Source organism: Apium graveolens, chromosome 6 (assembly GCF_009905375.1).
Source record: "Apium graveolens cultivar Ventura chromosome 6, ASM990537v1, whole genome shotgun sequence".
In the NCBI taxonomy this organism is placed as follows: domain Eukaryota; kingdom Viridiplantae; phylum Streptophyta; class Magnoliopsida; order Apiales; family Apiaceae; genus Apium; species Apium graveolens.
Genome location: NC_133652.1, coordinates 5,500,378 through 5,516,191, shown reverse-complemented (window position 1 = coordinate 5,516,191; position 15,814 = coordinate 5,500,378). Strand labels below are relative to the sequence as shown.

The window sequence follows — 15,814 nt, the reverse complement described above, 5'->3', positions numbered from 1 at the left end:
GCTTTCATACAACACATACTAAGTCTCACTGTATATATCTATATAAAAAGTTTTTGAGATATCTTCACAGATAAAGATGATGAGTTCATTGAGTGATCATGCAAGGAACAGCTGTCTGTTGTCTAGGATTGCAATCAGTGATCAACATGGTGAAAATTCTCCTTATTTTGATGGATGGAAGGCTTATGATAGTAATCCTTACCATTCTGTTGATAACCCTGATGGAGTTATCCAAATGGGGCTTGCTGAAAATCAGGTTTGTGATTCTCTCTCTCTCTCTCTCTCTCTCTCTCTCCATCTCTCTCTCTCTCTCCCTCCCTCCCTCTCTCTCTCCCCCTCCTCTCTCTCTCTCTCTTTCTTTCTCTCTCTATCCCTCCTCTCCCCCTCTCTCTCTCTCTCTCTCTCTCTCCCCCCCTCTCTTTGTCACATTGATTGGCTGGTTTTGTTTATTTGTATATTCTCGGAGTATCATGCATGTGCCATGCATATGTAATATTTGTTTTTTATCATCTTTATTTGTCTTACACAAGAATATAATATGTGTTGCTATGTGATCATGACCAAGCTAATCTACCTTTACAGCTATCATTTGATTTGATTGAGGAGTGGATCAAGAAGAACCCTACTGCATCCATTTGTACCACTGAAGGAGTTAGCCAGTTCAAAGACATTGCCATTTTTCAAGATTATCATGGCCTGCCTCAATTCCGAAATGTAAGAAAATTAACAACATCCTTTACACAGCTAGTAAAATAATTAAGATTAAGATTATTGACAACTGATCAAATCTGCTACATTCATTTCAGGCAATTGCTATGTTCATGGGAAGAGTAAGAGACAATCGGGTCAGCTTTGATCCGGATCGCGTAGTGATGGCCGGTGGAGCAACCGGAGCTAATGAGCTCATCATGTTCTGTCTGGCCAATCCCGGCGACGCATTTCTGGTTCCATCTCCTTATTATCCAGCGTAAGTACTATGTAAATAGTGATACAAAATCAACCTTGTGTACCAAGCAATATTTTACATGTGAACATAGATTAATCTTTTGACTAAACATTCTCACAAGCTCTCCTCGGGCGTGCAAGAGGGAGATACGTCAATTTTCATTAGTCAATTTCTAGAAAAACCGACTCATTATTTTATCAAACTCAGAGATTTCTTCGAATACTTAAGGTCAAACCACGCTATACTCTACATGTCATTCTTTTTGTTTGACTTCTAAACACCAAACCATATTGTAGTAAGTATACATGTGTGCAGCGAGTAGTCAGGAATTACGGTCACTGGGATCAAAATTAAATACACTGTTACAATTATTATTTTCGAATGAGATCAAAAATAAAATTTATCCTATATTATTTAGGGAGATATTATTTTATACATATATTTTAGAAAAATTACAAGTTCAATGGGGTCACCCGCATCGACCGGTGTAACACCCCGACATCGATGAGATTTGAGACTTCTGTTCAGTTTATAAGACAAAGTACTACTACTAAGTGTACCAATAAATCATGATTTTTTGGAGGTCTGTGGTGGACTTGTCGTAACCCAAGTTGGCTGCACTCGGGATAATATGTTTCAGCTTATTTCGGACTCGTAATGAGGACTTGACCCGGTTTTTGAAAAAGGCTCGGGATCGGCTATATATTCGCTACGCCCCTGCATTTGTGTTTAACGAGGAAATAATCATCATGTATTTTACGACATATTTTTTTTTGTCAGTCTATTTAATCGTAGATGAATTAATTACTAATTATTTTTGTCATCGTTTGTTCGCAGTTTCGATAGAGACTTGAGCTGGAGGACCGGTGTGAAACTAATCCCAGTACATTGCCACAGCTCAAACAATTTCAAGATAACCAAAGAAGCTCTAGAAGAGGCTTACGAAGACGCCACACAATCAGGAATCAATGTCAAGGGGCTCATACTGGCGAATCCGTCAAATCCTCTAGGCACAAACTTGGTTAAGCAAGACTTGAAAGACCTAGTGAACTTCATCAACCAAAGGCAAATTCATCTGGTTTGCGACGAAATCTACTCAGCAACTGTATTCAACAAACCAGACTTCATAAGTGTAGCTGAGATCATTCAAGAAATGGAGTTTGTTAATCGCGATTTAATCCATATCGTGTATAGCTTGTCGAAGGACATGGGACTCCCTGGCTTTAGGGTTGGGATAGTCTACTCATACAATGATGCAGTCGTGAGCTGTGGTAGAAAAATGTCAAGTTTCGGATTAGTATCTTCTCAAACACAGCTATTTCTCTCTGAACTGCTGTCGGATCACGCGTTTATCGACAAGTTCTTAGCCGAAAGTGCAAGGAGATTAGGCGCCAGGCACCATATCTTCACAGAAGGACTTGAAGAAACAGGAATAAATTGTCTGAAAAGCAATGCAGGTCTATTTTTCTGGATGGATTTACGTTCGCTCCTCAAAGAATCATCATTCGAAGCTGAAATGGTGCTCTGGAGAGTCATAATCAACGACGTAAAGCTCAATGTTTCACCCGGATCTTCCTTCCATTGCTCCGAACCCGGGTGGTTTAGGGTTTGCTTTGCAAACATGGATGAAGAAACGGTCCAAGTTGCGCTTAAAAGGATCCGAAAGTTCGTAAAGGGAGGGAAAGAAGTGGAGCTTCCGAAGAAAAACAAAAGGTGGCAAAATAGCACTCTCCGGTTGAGCTTCTCTTCTCGGTTATTAGAAGAGGGTAATTCAATGTCTCCGCACTCGCCTATTCCTCACTCACCGCTTGTCCGAGCCCGGACCTAAACCTCTGTCCCGATCATTTCTATATATGTAATTAAGAACTACTTACATTAAGTACTAGTTTTATTGATGTCGGATTTAATTATCATATCCAGCTGTGTGGATTCTAATTGTGCATATAAATATCTATATGCAATTGCAATATGAATGTAATTAATTAAGTTTGAAGTGTTTTGTGTGAAGACCAGATGCAATAGCAACTTGTGAAATCCTTTCATTTGTTCACTAACGTGTGCATGAATTACTAAACTATACTCGGTTTATGTATACTTTCCTTTTTTGAATGTCCTATTCTATTCTATACATTTCAAACTTACCAAAAATAGTAAAAATTTAATAATATAAAAATGAACCACGTCAACTATTTTCTCCCACTACACCCACTTTATTTATTAAATATTGATTGATCCCACCACTTTACCCAGCTTTATATTGTTTCTCACCAAATTATAATTTTTATTTCTCTCTCAACCCACTACTTTACCAAAATTAATATTATTTTAATAAATTTCTTGTCTTCCGCGCCCAAACCATCTGTATAGAAATGGTTGGGACGGAGAGAGTATCTGTGAATTAGGGTTTTATGAGTTCACTTTAGTTTACTAAATATTTTTTTTTATTCCAATTTAACCAGAAGAAACCTGTTCGAGTAGTTTGTAAAGTGAAAGAGGACTTGAAAGGATCTTATATATACGTACACGACATATGTTCACGTACACACATGTAGGTCAGCCTCGGCATGATCTGATTCGGTATAATGATTATTTGAAGGAGTACTTAGAAAGAAATAAATATTTAGAGTATAATGATTATTTAAAATTTTTAACTAATTTGACTTATATGTCTTACAATCGAGTATCTGTTCTAATAAATCTCGGTATGAACAAGAATAGAACCCAGAACATGGTACAACAAAAAATAAGCCCTTAACTACTTCAGCTATCTCATCGCACTCAAAATTGTTGATTTTTTTTGTCATTTCTCGTTATAAAAAAAATAAAGATAAATTTGACTGACTAAATATGATTGCGGCTAAATTTGACCATCGGCGATCATATTTACGGTCAATTTTCATTTATAATTGGCCAAACTCTTATTTAACCGAAAGCAGTCAAATTCGAGGTCAAATATTTATTTACTAATGATCAATACTTAATTTTGACTAATTATAAAAGTACTTTAAATAAATATTTTGACTAATTTTGACTAATTATTTATTTAAATAAATAAAGAGCATCTACAATATGAAAAGGCCTTAACTAAATTATCTACGTGGAATCGATGTGACATCTAAATGACAATATTTCGAGATTGTGTAAAATTTGAAACACTCCGACCACCGTTAACAATAATTATAAATAATCACATTTTATAGATTATATTTATCGAACCATTACATTCTTTAGGTATAATTTTGCTATCATAATTATACATAATATCACTGAAGTGTTTATCTTCCTCCTTAGGTTTATCTTCCTCCTCACGTAAAATTATATAATTATTATTTTATCATATTTTAACTAAAAAAATTGTAATTATTATTGGAGATACTCTAACACTCAATTATATCAAATTATAAGATGATGAAATTAAATTCGTTCATTTTTTTACAAAATGAATTATGTTCGTTTATTAGAAGTCAAATTCAAATCCAACCCGAATTATAGAATTTGAACTTGATGACAGTCACGTTAGACATGTGTCAAAGGTGAAGTTAGCCAGTCTGACCGGTGACTACTGACGCTAGGACCAGGAATGATTATTCTAAATTGTTATACGTTTCCTATTTTGACTTTCAGTACTGTTTACGGTAAGCGATTGACTACTTATTTACGTCTAATCTATAATATCAAACATAGTCATGAGTAATCTCGTTGGATTCGTATTTATCAGTACTTTAATACAATGAAATTTTTATATTTAATATTAATAGGAATTTAAAGATATTAACGATCAAAAGTGTGCATTGGCAAACGTGTCCAATGTAAAGAGGAAACGTTTTTAGGGACAGAGGGAGTACCTTAAAAAGAATAATTTTTTTATAACATGCTTATAATTAGTGCGGAAATTTTTAATTTTTGATTATTTTGATTGATGTAAGTTTTGTTTATGCAGAAAGGTCCGTTAATATTAAAAAGAAAAAATCAATTAAAATGACTTAAACTTATAAATTTTTGCGTCTATTATGTACTCATGTTAAATGCTAGAAAAATCATAAAAAAACAACCTTTGTTAACATATATAATATTCTTACTAAACTTTAAGGTGATAAAGTAAGTTAGTTAAATAGTGGATAACTATCGATCACATGTTCGAATTTCACGGGAGGAGAATTTTTATGAGTAGCGGTTTAACTTGGTTCACATGATTTGCAGACTATTCTATTGCGTGAGCCCTACGTGGGCTCTCTAAGGGGGTGTTTGGTTCAATAAATCTAGGTATGAGGTATGGGGTTGGAATGGAGAAAACCCATACCAGGTGCTTGGTTAAAATTTTTTTGTTTTAAAACTCATTCCTGAAACCCATGAGGTATGGGGTTTAGAAACCCATGTGAATAGGTGGGTATGAGCTAAATAAAACTCCTGTGTATCATTTTCATTATTTTCTCTAGTCTTTCTTTTTAACTAAAATATAATTCTTTTTTTAGCTCTAGTTTTAATATTGATGAATAAAAAATGTGAATGTATATTTAATTTTCTTAAATACTACGTAAAAATATTTATAAACTCATATTTTTAATAAGAAAAATGATCAAAAATACTAGCTTTTTTTATTTATTTCTTTTTGCAATTTTACTATCCTCTATTTTTTTGGCAAAAATATAGAATCAACCAAAATCAAGTAGACATACAATTAGTTGAATCAAGTTTTTTTTGTTGCATTTGAGGTTACATGGAGTGACATAAATTCGTCGAAAATTGCATCTAATTGAATCAAGTTGTATTAAACAGTATTTTCGTAAAAAATTTGGAAAATAGCATTTTTTAAAATAAAAAAGTATTTTTGCAATTTTTTAAAAAAATTATAGTATATTTGTAAAAATATCTTTAGCCTTAGGTATTTTTCAAAAAAAATATATTTTTAGCCTTACTAATTATGATTGTCAAGTGATCGTGTATAATTTTAGATTTTAATAATAAAATAATGAATTAACAAAAAATAATAATTAAATGTATTTTGATTGTTGATTCCAATTAGTTTATCAAAGAGATATATTCTTATCCTATTTTGAACCAAACAGGTGATATCAAGTATCAAGTTCCAAACCCATACCAGCTTAAACCGATTTCTGATTCCAACCCGATACCACCCAACGAACCAAACGACCCCTAGATTCTTTTAGTTAGGGTCAGGGCTTGCCCAAATTCCTTTTGTGAGGGTTAGGGATCATTTGGTTTGCGAGTATTGTTTTGAGAAATCAATTTCAATATTATTATTTTACTTCATCTCCCAAATATTTTAATTATTAATCATACTTTTTATGTAAAAAATGTTATTAATATTTAAAAAAACATTTTTATTTTTAAATAATACAATAATTTATTTAATTAATTAATTAGTAATCTTTTAAAATTCATTTTATTATTGAACTAAACACATAATATGAAAAATAAACTTTCAATCTCATACCGTTTTAACCTCATTCCTGATTCCAAATTCACAACATTTTGCGGCCAAACGATCTCCTAATTATGCTAACCCAACATGTTTATCTTATGTTTGTGAACTAGCCCAAAATAAGTTGTAAAGCACCATTTAGCAAAAAAAAGAAGTTGCAAAGCACCGTTTATACCTTAATTTAATTATTATTATCCAAATTATAATTTTAACCGAATTTAATCATTTACTTTTACTTGATATATCAAGGTGCTCAATTATATTTTAACTGTAATTTTAAAAGTGATATATGGTTTTTGTTTTTATTTATTCTTTCTTATATTTGATATATAGAGCACAAATTTCAGTTTTCTTAAATACATAGCAAAAAACACTATAAATCATATAAATATATATAAAAAGATTAGGTATAAAAAAAGTTCAAATTTGTGATTACCAAATGGGCTTCGGCTCAAAGAAAAGAAAGTAACAAAATGGGCTGGATATCATCTTGCAAAATTACCAAAACCAATTTGTGATTGGGCCTCAGACCAATTCAACTTGAAGCCCATATAGAGCATATTTAATACTCCCTCCGTACCACAATACTTTTCTCATTTTGACTTTTGTCACCGTTCATGGTAAGCGATTTACTATTAATTTACGGTTAATCTATAAGATCAAACATAATCATGAGTGATCTTGTTGTATTCGTGTTTACGAGTAATTTAATACAGTGCAATTTTTATATTTAATACTAATACGAAATTAAAAATATTAATAATAAAAAACGTGCATTGGCAAACGTGTCCGACACAAATGGGAAAAGTATTTAATGACGGAGGGAGTACAATTTTGACGTTTATTGAGCATGATATCAGCGTCAATTATTACAAATATTAAAATTTTCAAATCATTTTTAGGTTTAATTTTTAGATATTATAAATTTTCTTCGTGTTTGTATCTAATACAGCATGAATGTTGCAGGTATACTTTGCCCACTGTTAACACTTGCACTGATACTACACATAACGTTTATTAAATTCTCTATTTCGAGAGATATTATTTAAGTAGTGTTAAAGTATTCCGAATTTTTTTCTAATTTTTTTTCCGAATAAGATAATTTGTCACATTTTGATTTGTGGGCGCATATGTATACATACGTAGTTTCATTTCGTTCTAAACGCATTTTATACACGCGTGATTCCATTTCATTATGAGGAAGATTATCAAGTACGCAATTAACATATTAACATTTGGGAACGATATTGAGAACCGTTTTGGAATTTTAGGTTCTTGCATTTCTCATATTATATTGTATCGCATAATGTCATAAGTACTAAATTAGTTATTAAATATTTTAGAATATTTCACGTTTTAATACGTGAAGTTTATATAAAACATGAAATTCTAGTCATTTATCAAATATATATTGTATTATCAATATATATATATATATATATATATATTGAGATAAATTTACGAACTATACATTTTACATCGACAAAATTAACATTGTTGTGACTCAACCAAAATTTGAAATCTCAAAATAGTGGTTCTTAGCCGATCTTTTGAAAAAAAAACTTGATTAATATTTTATAATTTTTAAATTTCGATCATCGGAAAATTGAAGTGGACGATATTCATGCGATTAATTTACTATTTTGAGCTTATGCCGCTAATTTATTTAGAAGAGTTGTTGATCTATGACACTAGAATTTAGTTAGGTTTTCATCATCGATGGATCGATAAGGATGATGTGTGCTGCACTTAAACTTTTATATCTCAATTTGCGTATAGTTTTTGGATATTCTACCTATAGAAAAAAAAATATTTTAATTTTTTTGAAATTCAGATTGATAACCTCTATCTGCGAGCTGATCCTTCCGACGTCATATCGAAACTCATCTTGCGGTTTAGCTGCCGTAAATTATTTTCATTCTTGAATGGGGATCGCTCGTTACCAGAAGCGAAGGGTATCTGTCTGAATACTTTACATGTATTTAGATAAGAACTATGTAAGAGTGTATTAGGATTTAGGAGTGTTATGACACGTGTCTTTTTCTAAAAATCACCGATTTTATTGATTAATCGCTTTAATATGCTCTACCGATTTGATTTTATAATCATATTAATCACTACACTATTTTCTTAAATTAAAATATGAGTTTGTCTAGTGTGTGCCCATGAGCACATGCTAAGTACTACTCCCTCCGTCCCACCAGGATCTTTATATTTCTAGTGGGCACGGAGACCAATATATATATATATATATATAAGTAGGTAAAATAATGAAAAGTGGTTAAAGTAGTGGGACCTATCAATATTTAATAATAGATTTGAGAGAGTGAAGGAAGTTAGTGGGTGTAATAGTGTTTTATATTATTAAAAGTTTACTATTTTTGGAATGTAAAGAAATGAATGGGACGACCCAAAATAGTAACTGTAAATAAATGGATGGGACAGAGGGAGTAAAATTTATAAAGTTTATAGTGTTTTGACTGATGTATTTGTTATAAATGCAGATGGTTCATCATTATTAAGAAATATTAGCTAATGAAAACAAGTTAAAATTATGGAAGTTTGTGCTTAGTGTGTTCTCGTGGACACACCACAAAAAACCGTTAATATATTTAGTATAATAAATTAATTATTTTTATATTTTATTAAACATATTCGATTAATACTTCAATTAATCACCGATTATCCGATTAATCACTAAAAGACTATTCCCCGAACAATGCCAATTTTCATTTTTCAGAACAATCGTCTTGATTATTCCCATTATTAATCAATAGCTGCCAATGTCACGCGAGGACCTTAATTATTCGGAACTCGGAACTGAATTCTAGCATAACTGATTTTTTTGACGGGATTGAATTATTTATATCCTATCACGTATCAGTATGAGACATAAAATTAATGACACAGATATGTTTGTCTCTATATATTGATCAAGTAGCAAGGAGATCATGGAAAGAGAATCTCCCTGCTGAGTCAATTTCTCTTTATTTTTGCACCAAAATTTCATTTTCATACTTTTGTCTAATCAAGCCGACTATTTTCATATAATAGCCCCACAATTTTCACCTTTATTGTGTCAATGTGCATATGTGCCACAAATTAATTTCCTAAAAACAACAATATCTTTTGTTGAAATGTGTTCCTATCATTATTTATTGGGTTCGAGGCTTCGTTTAGCAGTGCTGTTAAAAACTACTGTACTGTCAGAAAAAATGTTGTCAGAAAAATTAGATGACTGTTTGATATTTTTTTTAATTTAGGCATATTTTGAGATATAATAGATAAAAATAATGTTTTTGAGAATGTTTGATGGTGAAACTGATAGTTACTTCCTCCAAAAGCCGAAAACAGCTATTTTCAAAGTATGAAGGACATGTTTTTGCTAACGGCAGCTTTTAGACCAAAATCGTTTTTCCAGACAGCAGCTTTTATAATTTACTAAACACCTGTCTGACAACTTTTCAACAAAAAACTGTTGTACCTGTCTGCAACAATAATACCAAACAGGGCCTTAATTCCTAACTAATGGGGGTTGTATATGTCTTATTTAACACATTGTTTCAGAATCCTTAGATCTATATTTCAAGGTTCCTAATTCAATTTTTTTATGTTCCGCTGATATTTCAGAATCCTTAGATCTATATTTCAAGGTTCCTAATTCAATTTTTTTATGTTCCGCTGATATTTTTCACGTAAAGAGTTTTCTCCTTTTTGCGGAAATTATCCGCGAAAAGAAAAAAAAATCTTTCCGCATAACATAAAAAAATTAAATATGTATTTCTAAATTAAAAATTTGAGGCCCTTGAATTAGTATGTTAGATAAAGTTTATCAACGCTGGACGAGGGAACATGGCCCTATTCTATTATATGACCAAACTAGTGTAGACCACAACTCGAGTCCCATGCGTATGAAAGAGTTCTAAGAAAAATTGAGCCACAAACTATAAATAAGTGATGGCAAAAAGTTCTATTATTAATAATACATGAACCAAACATGGAATTAGTAAAATTTGAGTTATAGAATTTATTTAAATATGAAATGACTTATGTCCAATAGCAACATAAAGTGGACTCTATGCAATTACCACCACAAGCTAATTGTGTTCCGAACTTCACAAATTACGGTGAAAGTGAAACTATCTCTTTTTGGAAAAAAATATTTCAAATAAAGTTAATACGAAAAATTGACGTGAATCCCGGATGAACCGTCGCTCTATCCAATTTAATTTTTCCGTTTTATATTTCACCTATTCACAAAAAAATTCTGCATATGTATTTGTCGACGATAGATTATTGTGATCGGGATTCTAAAAAGCGGAAATCGACATTGTTCGGTAGAGTAACATTTTAGTGATTAATCGGATACTCAGTGATTAATCAGACTGATTTGTCGAAGCATTAATCGGATGTGTTTAATAAAATATAAAAATAATTAATTTATTAAACTAAATATATTAATTTAAGAAAAAAACACAGTGATTAATCAGATTATAAAATTGAAACAACTGATCATATTGGAACGATTAATCGGATAATTAATCGGTAATTTTTATAACATAAATTGTGACGAATATACCAATTCATGTACACTAACATGTACCTTAGTACAAAGTACAAACTGATTATGTAGTAATTTTTTTCTTTAAAATATGAAAAACATCCGATTATGTTTGCAGTCATAAGATAACTAGCTGCATAAATTAAAACATATGTTCTATTGCTTATAAATGTTTACTGTATTATGTTTCTTGTTTTTAAATTTTGTTTGTTTTCATAGACCTGTATAAGTATTGTTTCTGAGGAAATTTTGGTAGCTAGTCAACTTCAAGTTTTTAAGTCTATAACCCATATTTCCTTGATTTTGAAGATTAATGTACTAGCTGGGAATGCAAGAAAGCCGTAGATGCATAATAGTTCCTTTGAATTTAGACCACCTTTGTTGGTTGGTGAGAAATCTACATATATAGTTACCCCAACAAAGAGGTACAATGGGGTGGGGTTAACGGAATCAGAGTCTTTAACTCAAGTAATAGTGTTTGGATTAGCAATTTTGTATTGGAGAATGGAAACTCCATTCCTCCCTCCATTCCCATTCCCGATTCTCATTCTCACGATGAATCCAAAGGCCCCCATAGTTATTCATCACACAGCAACCATCAAAATTAACATCCTCCCCCCAAAACAACCTCTCCAGTTAACAACATCTCTCGGTGTATCGGTATCTCCCTAAATGCGAATATAGGAAATGCATGTATAATTCAAAACATCTGTATCAAAGAAAGGACTATTATTGCATGCAGATGACAGCACAGATTGTTTAAACACATGCCAGCTACTTCATCTTCATGTGGACTAAACTAGCTAGTAACTGAATACTCTTCTTTAAACAACTCAAAAGGATATGCATAGATTTGTCTTTTAATCATGATTTGGAATAAACTAATTCAGAGAAGGGCATGGTGAAACAAAACAATCCACAGATAATGAAAGAACTCGTAAGCAAATTTGAAATATTCGCAGCCCTGTGAATCCAAGTAAAGGATCCTTGTAACAACAATCGCTCTTGCACACCGCGATTTCTCAACAAACTTCATACTTTAAGATGTCCTTCCATACTGAGAAACAACAAACTATCTAAAGGTCAAGCTTATCTTCCCTTATCCGGGATGATCGTATTTAAAGTATTGCATGATTAATCTCGATGCATGTCATAATCAAACGACTCGTGTATGGCAGGCTAGAGGGAATGTATAACAGAAAACAGGGCATGATCATCAAAATTTTATTTATTTGTATAAGCACAACTTCATTCTGAAGAAAATTTAGGATTGAGCATTTAAATTCTATACAGAAGGGGATAGTTCTCAGTTCTTCAGTACCTTATCGGATCTGCATGAACCACGTACAAATCCAGTTCCTTTCATTGGAATGAAACATAGCTCTGTCTTGTTACCAATTTAACAGATGACACACGTACTTGGACTCTCTTCCACGACTGGCTGAGTATAGTAATTTGTGTTAATTGGAGGGTTATAATACGTGTTAACCGGGGGAGGAGGGTAGTATGTGTTCATAGCAGGATAATATGTGTTCACAACAGGAGGATAGTATGTGTTCCCTGGAGGATAGTATGGTCTGTATGGCAAAATTCTCGGTACCATAGCCTGTGGTTGCTCAGTCTTTTTCTCTCCTTCCTCCTTTTTCGGCTCTTCTGGTTTTTTAGGCTCTTCCTTCTTCCCTTCTTCTTTCTTTGCTTCCTCCTTCCCTTCCTCTTTCTTTGGCTCCTCCTTACCTTCCTCCTTTTTCGGTTCCTCTTTCTTGCCCTCCTCCTTCTTAGCTTCTTCTTTCTTCGGCTCCTCTTTCTTCTCGGGCTCTTTTGCTGGACCTACTGATATTATGTCCGTTGACCTCCAAAACTTGCGCAGCTTGCTCACAACAGTAACTGGATCAACTGTTCCAGTTATAGTTAACTTCTTATCCTTCATGTCCATGGAGATCATATCAATCCCTACACAATAAGATACTAAATTAGTTACTCACTTCCGCTAGACTAAATTATACGAGGCTTTTAGTCCTTTCATTCTCTGAGATCATTTTTTAATCTTTCACATCCTCAAATTCAAGCATAAGTTCATAATTGTTGGGATTATAGAAGACAAATGCAAAGGGAAAAATTAGATGACGTCGATGTCGTATATTATATTCAACCAGATCCATTAATTCCATTCTAAATAATTTTTCAGAATGTCAGTGTCTGTAATGCTTTGTACTATGTCATCGTGCACAAGCCAGCACATTAGGCACCAATTACACTAAATTATTCAAGCCAACACATCATATGCTTCCGAATCAACAGGAGCTATTCGAAAGGTTCTTTCAAAATTCTTGCAAGTATAACTTCATATTTGGTAAGCCTGATGATCAGACAGTCCCTGTACTTGCAATATAACTTGCTAGTAACTCACAGGCACTGATGAACATAGCTTTAAGAACAATCAAGGTTTTCAACTAACTCCGAAATGGTCTTAACACCAGCAAAGATCGCGTATTCAAGTGATTATACGAAACTTAGGCTACCAAATTGGTTGTTCAAGAATCATATACTACAAGTTTGCTAATTAATTAAGGCATAATTCGATAACCAACATATATTTTTTTCCATATGAAGATCAGCTGCAAATTTATGGTACCTGAAAGTGTGGAAACAATCTTCATAGCCTTTCTCTTGTCCCTGCCATCTTCCACCTCCAATTTCAATATAAATTTCTGGTAAAAACAAGTAAAGGAACAAGCTTTTTAAACTCCTAAATGCACAAACTAGGCATATGTTTGACTGTCACTTATAAGTCACTTATAAGTTACTTATAACGAGATTTACACATATAATTAACGATCATCCAAATGAAAAAACAGCTTTTTGAGTATCTAAAAATGTTTGTAAAAACACACACACATGCACACACAAGTAGAGATTTGATTTGGCTGTCACTTATAAGTTACTTATAACGAGATTTATATACATAATTAATGATCATCCAAATGAAAAAACAGGTATGAGCTAACTTTTTGTGCATCTAAAAAAGTTTGTAAAAACACACACACATGCACACATAAGTAGAGATTTGATGCTGTACATTCTAATTCTGATCATCCAAAAAGTGATCTTAGAACTTGCTAAAAACACCATAAAAATTATCATGACCCAGAAAGAATAAAAAAAAATGATTCTTTATTATACAAAAACAAGGAACATGAAGGATCAAATTAAAACTAAGGAATAATAAACAGAATCAGAATAAAATTATGCATCTTTAGATCAAAGAATCAAACCTTCATCTCCAAAGGGCTAGCTGAGAATTTGGTCTAGCTGGAAACTGTGATTAGGATAAGAACTGAAAGAAAAGATAAGAGTGAACAATGATGAAAAGGGGAGAGAAAGAGGAGATCAAAATGAGTATGATTTTCTATGTATAGAGAGAGAGGTAATGCAGAGGTGCATTTGGAGGGAGAGAAATTAATACCAAGAAAATTATGAAAGAAAACAAGAAATGCAGAGTAGGAGAGAGAGAGAGAGAGAGAGAGAGAGAGAGAGAATGTGAGTGGCAGGGGAAAGTGGATTTGGTATTCAAGTGAATCAAAAGGTGACCGGTGAAGTACTAGTTGCAGTTTGCAAAGGTAAAAAAGGTGAAGTAATAATGAAGTTCTGAATACTTCATTTTTCTGTACCTGGACATTTTCAGCTTTGGCAAATTTACTTCCGTGTAGAGATGTAATTCGGGCACCCGTGTCTCGTCAAAGTTGTCTCGGCTTGCTTATCTTAACGGTTGAGTTTCGATAAAAATTTCAATTCATATAATTCTCAACTTAATCTTGAAAGAATAAATGAACCGGGTTTGAGTAAAAATATGGGTTTGTCTAGTATGGGTACACATTAAGCATTAAATTCTATGAATTTGGAGTATTTTTATTGATGGAAGTAATGTAAATGCAGGGGTTTATCAACATTTATAATTGAAAAATCAATCAAATTTTGACATATATCTTCTTATTGTGTGCTCATTAACCCACAACAGAAAATTGGTAAAAATATAGATGAATTCGGTGTAAAATTATATGAGGCATCTTGCACGACTCGTTAAACGAGTCAAATTGACGCGACTCGATTAAACTCAACTCAAATTATGTTTGATTCAAAATTTGGTTTGCTCTGTCTGAATTACTGATTGTTGTGAAAAACAAAATATCAAACTTTTGTATGTGAATGTGATGTCAAAACACTTGAAACTGTATAAATATTGATTCTAAAAAATCGAAGAAAATTGAGGGAGCAATAAGAAATATGATGATTAAAAGGATTATCTAAGAAATTAATTCATATAAAAATCTTATTTTTAAATATTTAAAAGCAACCCGTATCCGAAACTGTCAACTGCACGGTCCGGTGGGCTGCAAAAAACGCCGTAAAAATAGAATGCGTGTCTGTATACACGTAATAAATAGTAAAGCAGACATACTTTTTAACAGTCAAAACAATATCCTATGCAATTCATTGCCTATGCCGCATTTCAAGCTTTACACCTTGCTCCCAGTTTTAAAAAAGAAAGGAAAGCAAATGAAGAGTAAATAAAGACTGTGTTTAGTATTGCTGCTGCAGACAGCAACAACAGCTTTTCGCTGAAAAGCAGTTAAAAACTGTTTGGTAAATTTAAAACCTGCTTTTCTGAAAAGTGCTTTTGGCTTAAAAGCTGCTGTTAGAGAAAGTAAGCCCCCCATGCTTTTAGAAAAAGCTGATTTTCAGCTGTTGCGGGAAGCAGATGCTGATTTCACCATCAAACCTTACCAAAAACATCATTATTTTTAATTTTTTGCATCAAAACATATACGAATCAAAAAAATTACCAAACAGTCATCTGATTTTTACA

The 15,814-nt window shown here is 32.5% G+C and overlaps 2 protein-coding genes across 2 annotated transcripts; one reads left to right on the top strand and one right to left on the bottom strand.

Moving 5' to 3' along the window:
- On the top strand, window positions 1-2,995 carry LOC141663572 (1-aminocyclopropane-1-carboxylate synthase-like). The gene is made up of 4 exons (XM_074469353.1): window positions 1-256; window positions 583-714; window positions 807-967; window positions 1,784-2,995. The coding sequence occupies exons 1-4, from the start codon at window positions 77-79 to the stop codon at window positions 2,772-2,774; spliced, it is 1,464 nt and encodes a 487-aa protein (XP_074325454.1). The 5' UTR covers window positions 1-76; the 3' UTR covers window positions 2,775-2,995.
- A 9,165-nt stretch (window positions 2,996-12,160) lies between these two features.
- Window positions 12,161-14,523, bottom strand: LOC141666964 (uncharacterized). Its single transcript, XM_074473230.1, has 3 exons — window positions 14,223-14,523; window positions 13,583-13,658; window positions 12,161-12,900 (listed from the first exon to the last, which is right to left on the bottom strand). The coding sequence occupies exons 1-3, from the start codon at window positions 14,226-14,228 to the stop codon at window positions 12,350-12,352; spliced, it is 633 nt and encodes a 210-aa protein (XP_074329331.1). The 5' UTR covers window positions 14,229-14,523; the 3' UTR covers window positions 12,161-12,349.
- Window positions 14,524-15,814: the final 1,291 nt, after the last annotated feature.

What these genes read in the sequence shown, in the direction of transcription:
- LOC141663572 (XM_074469353.1), top strand. Translation starts at nt 77, where the DNA reads ATGATGAGTTCATTGAGTGATCATGCAAGGAACAGCTGTCTGTTGTCT. An exon ending in TGGGGCTTGCTGAAAATCAG is followed by an intron (nt 257 to 582) that starts GTTTGTGATTCT and finishes CTACCTTTACAG; the next exon opens with CTATCATTTGATTTGATTGA. An exon ending in CCATCTCCTTATTATCCAGC is followed by an intron (nt 968 to 1,783) that starts GTAAGTACTATG and finishes GTTTGTTCGCAG; the next exon opens with TTTCGATAGAGACTTGAGCT.
- LOC141666964 (XM_074473230.1), bottom strand. An exon ending in GATTGTTTCCACACTTTCAG is followed by an intron (nt 12,901 to 13,582) that starts GTACCATAAATT and finishes CTTATTGTGTAG; the next exon opens with GGATTGATATGATCTCCATG.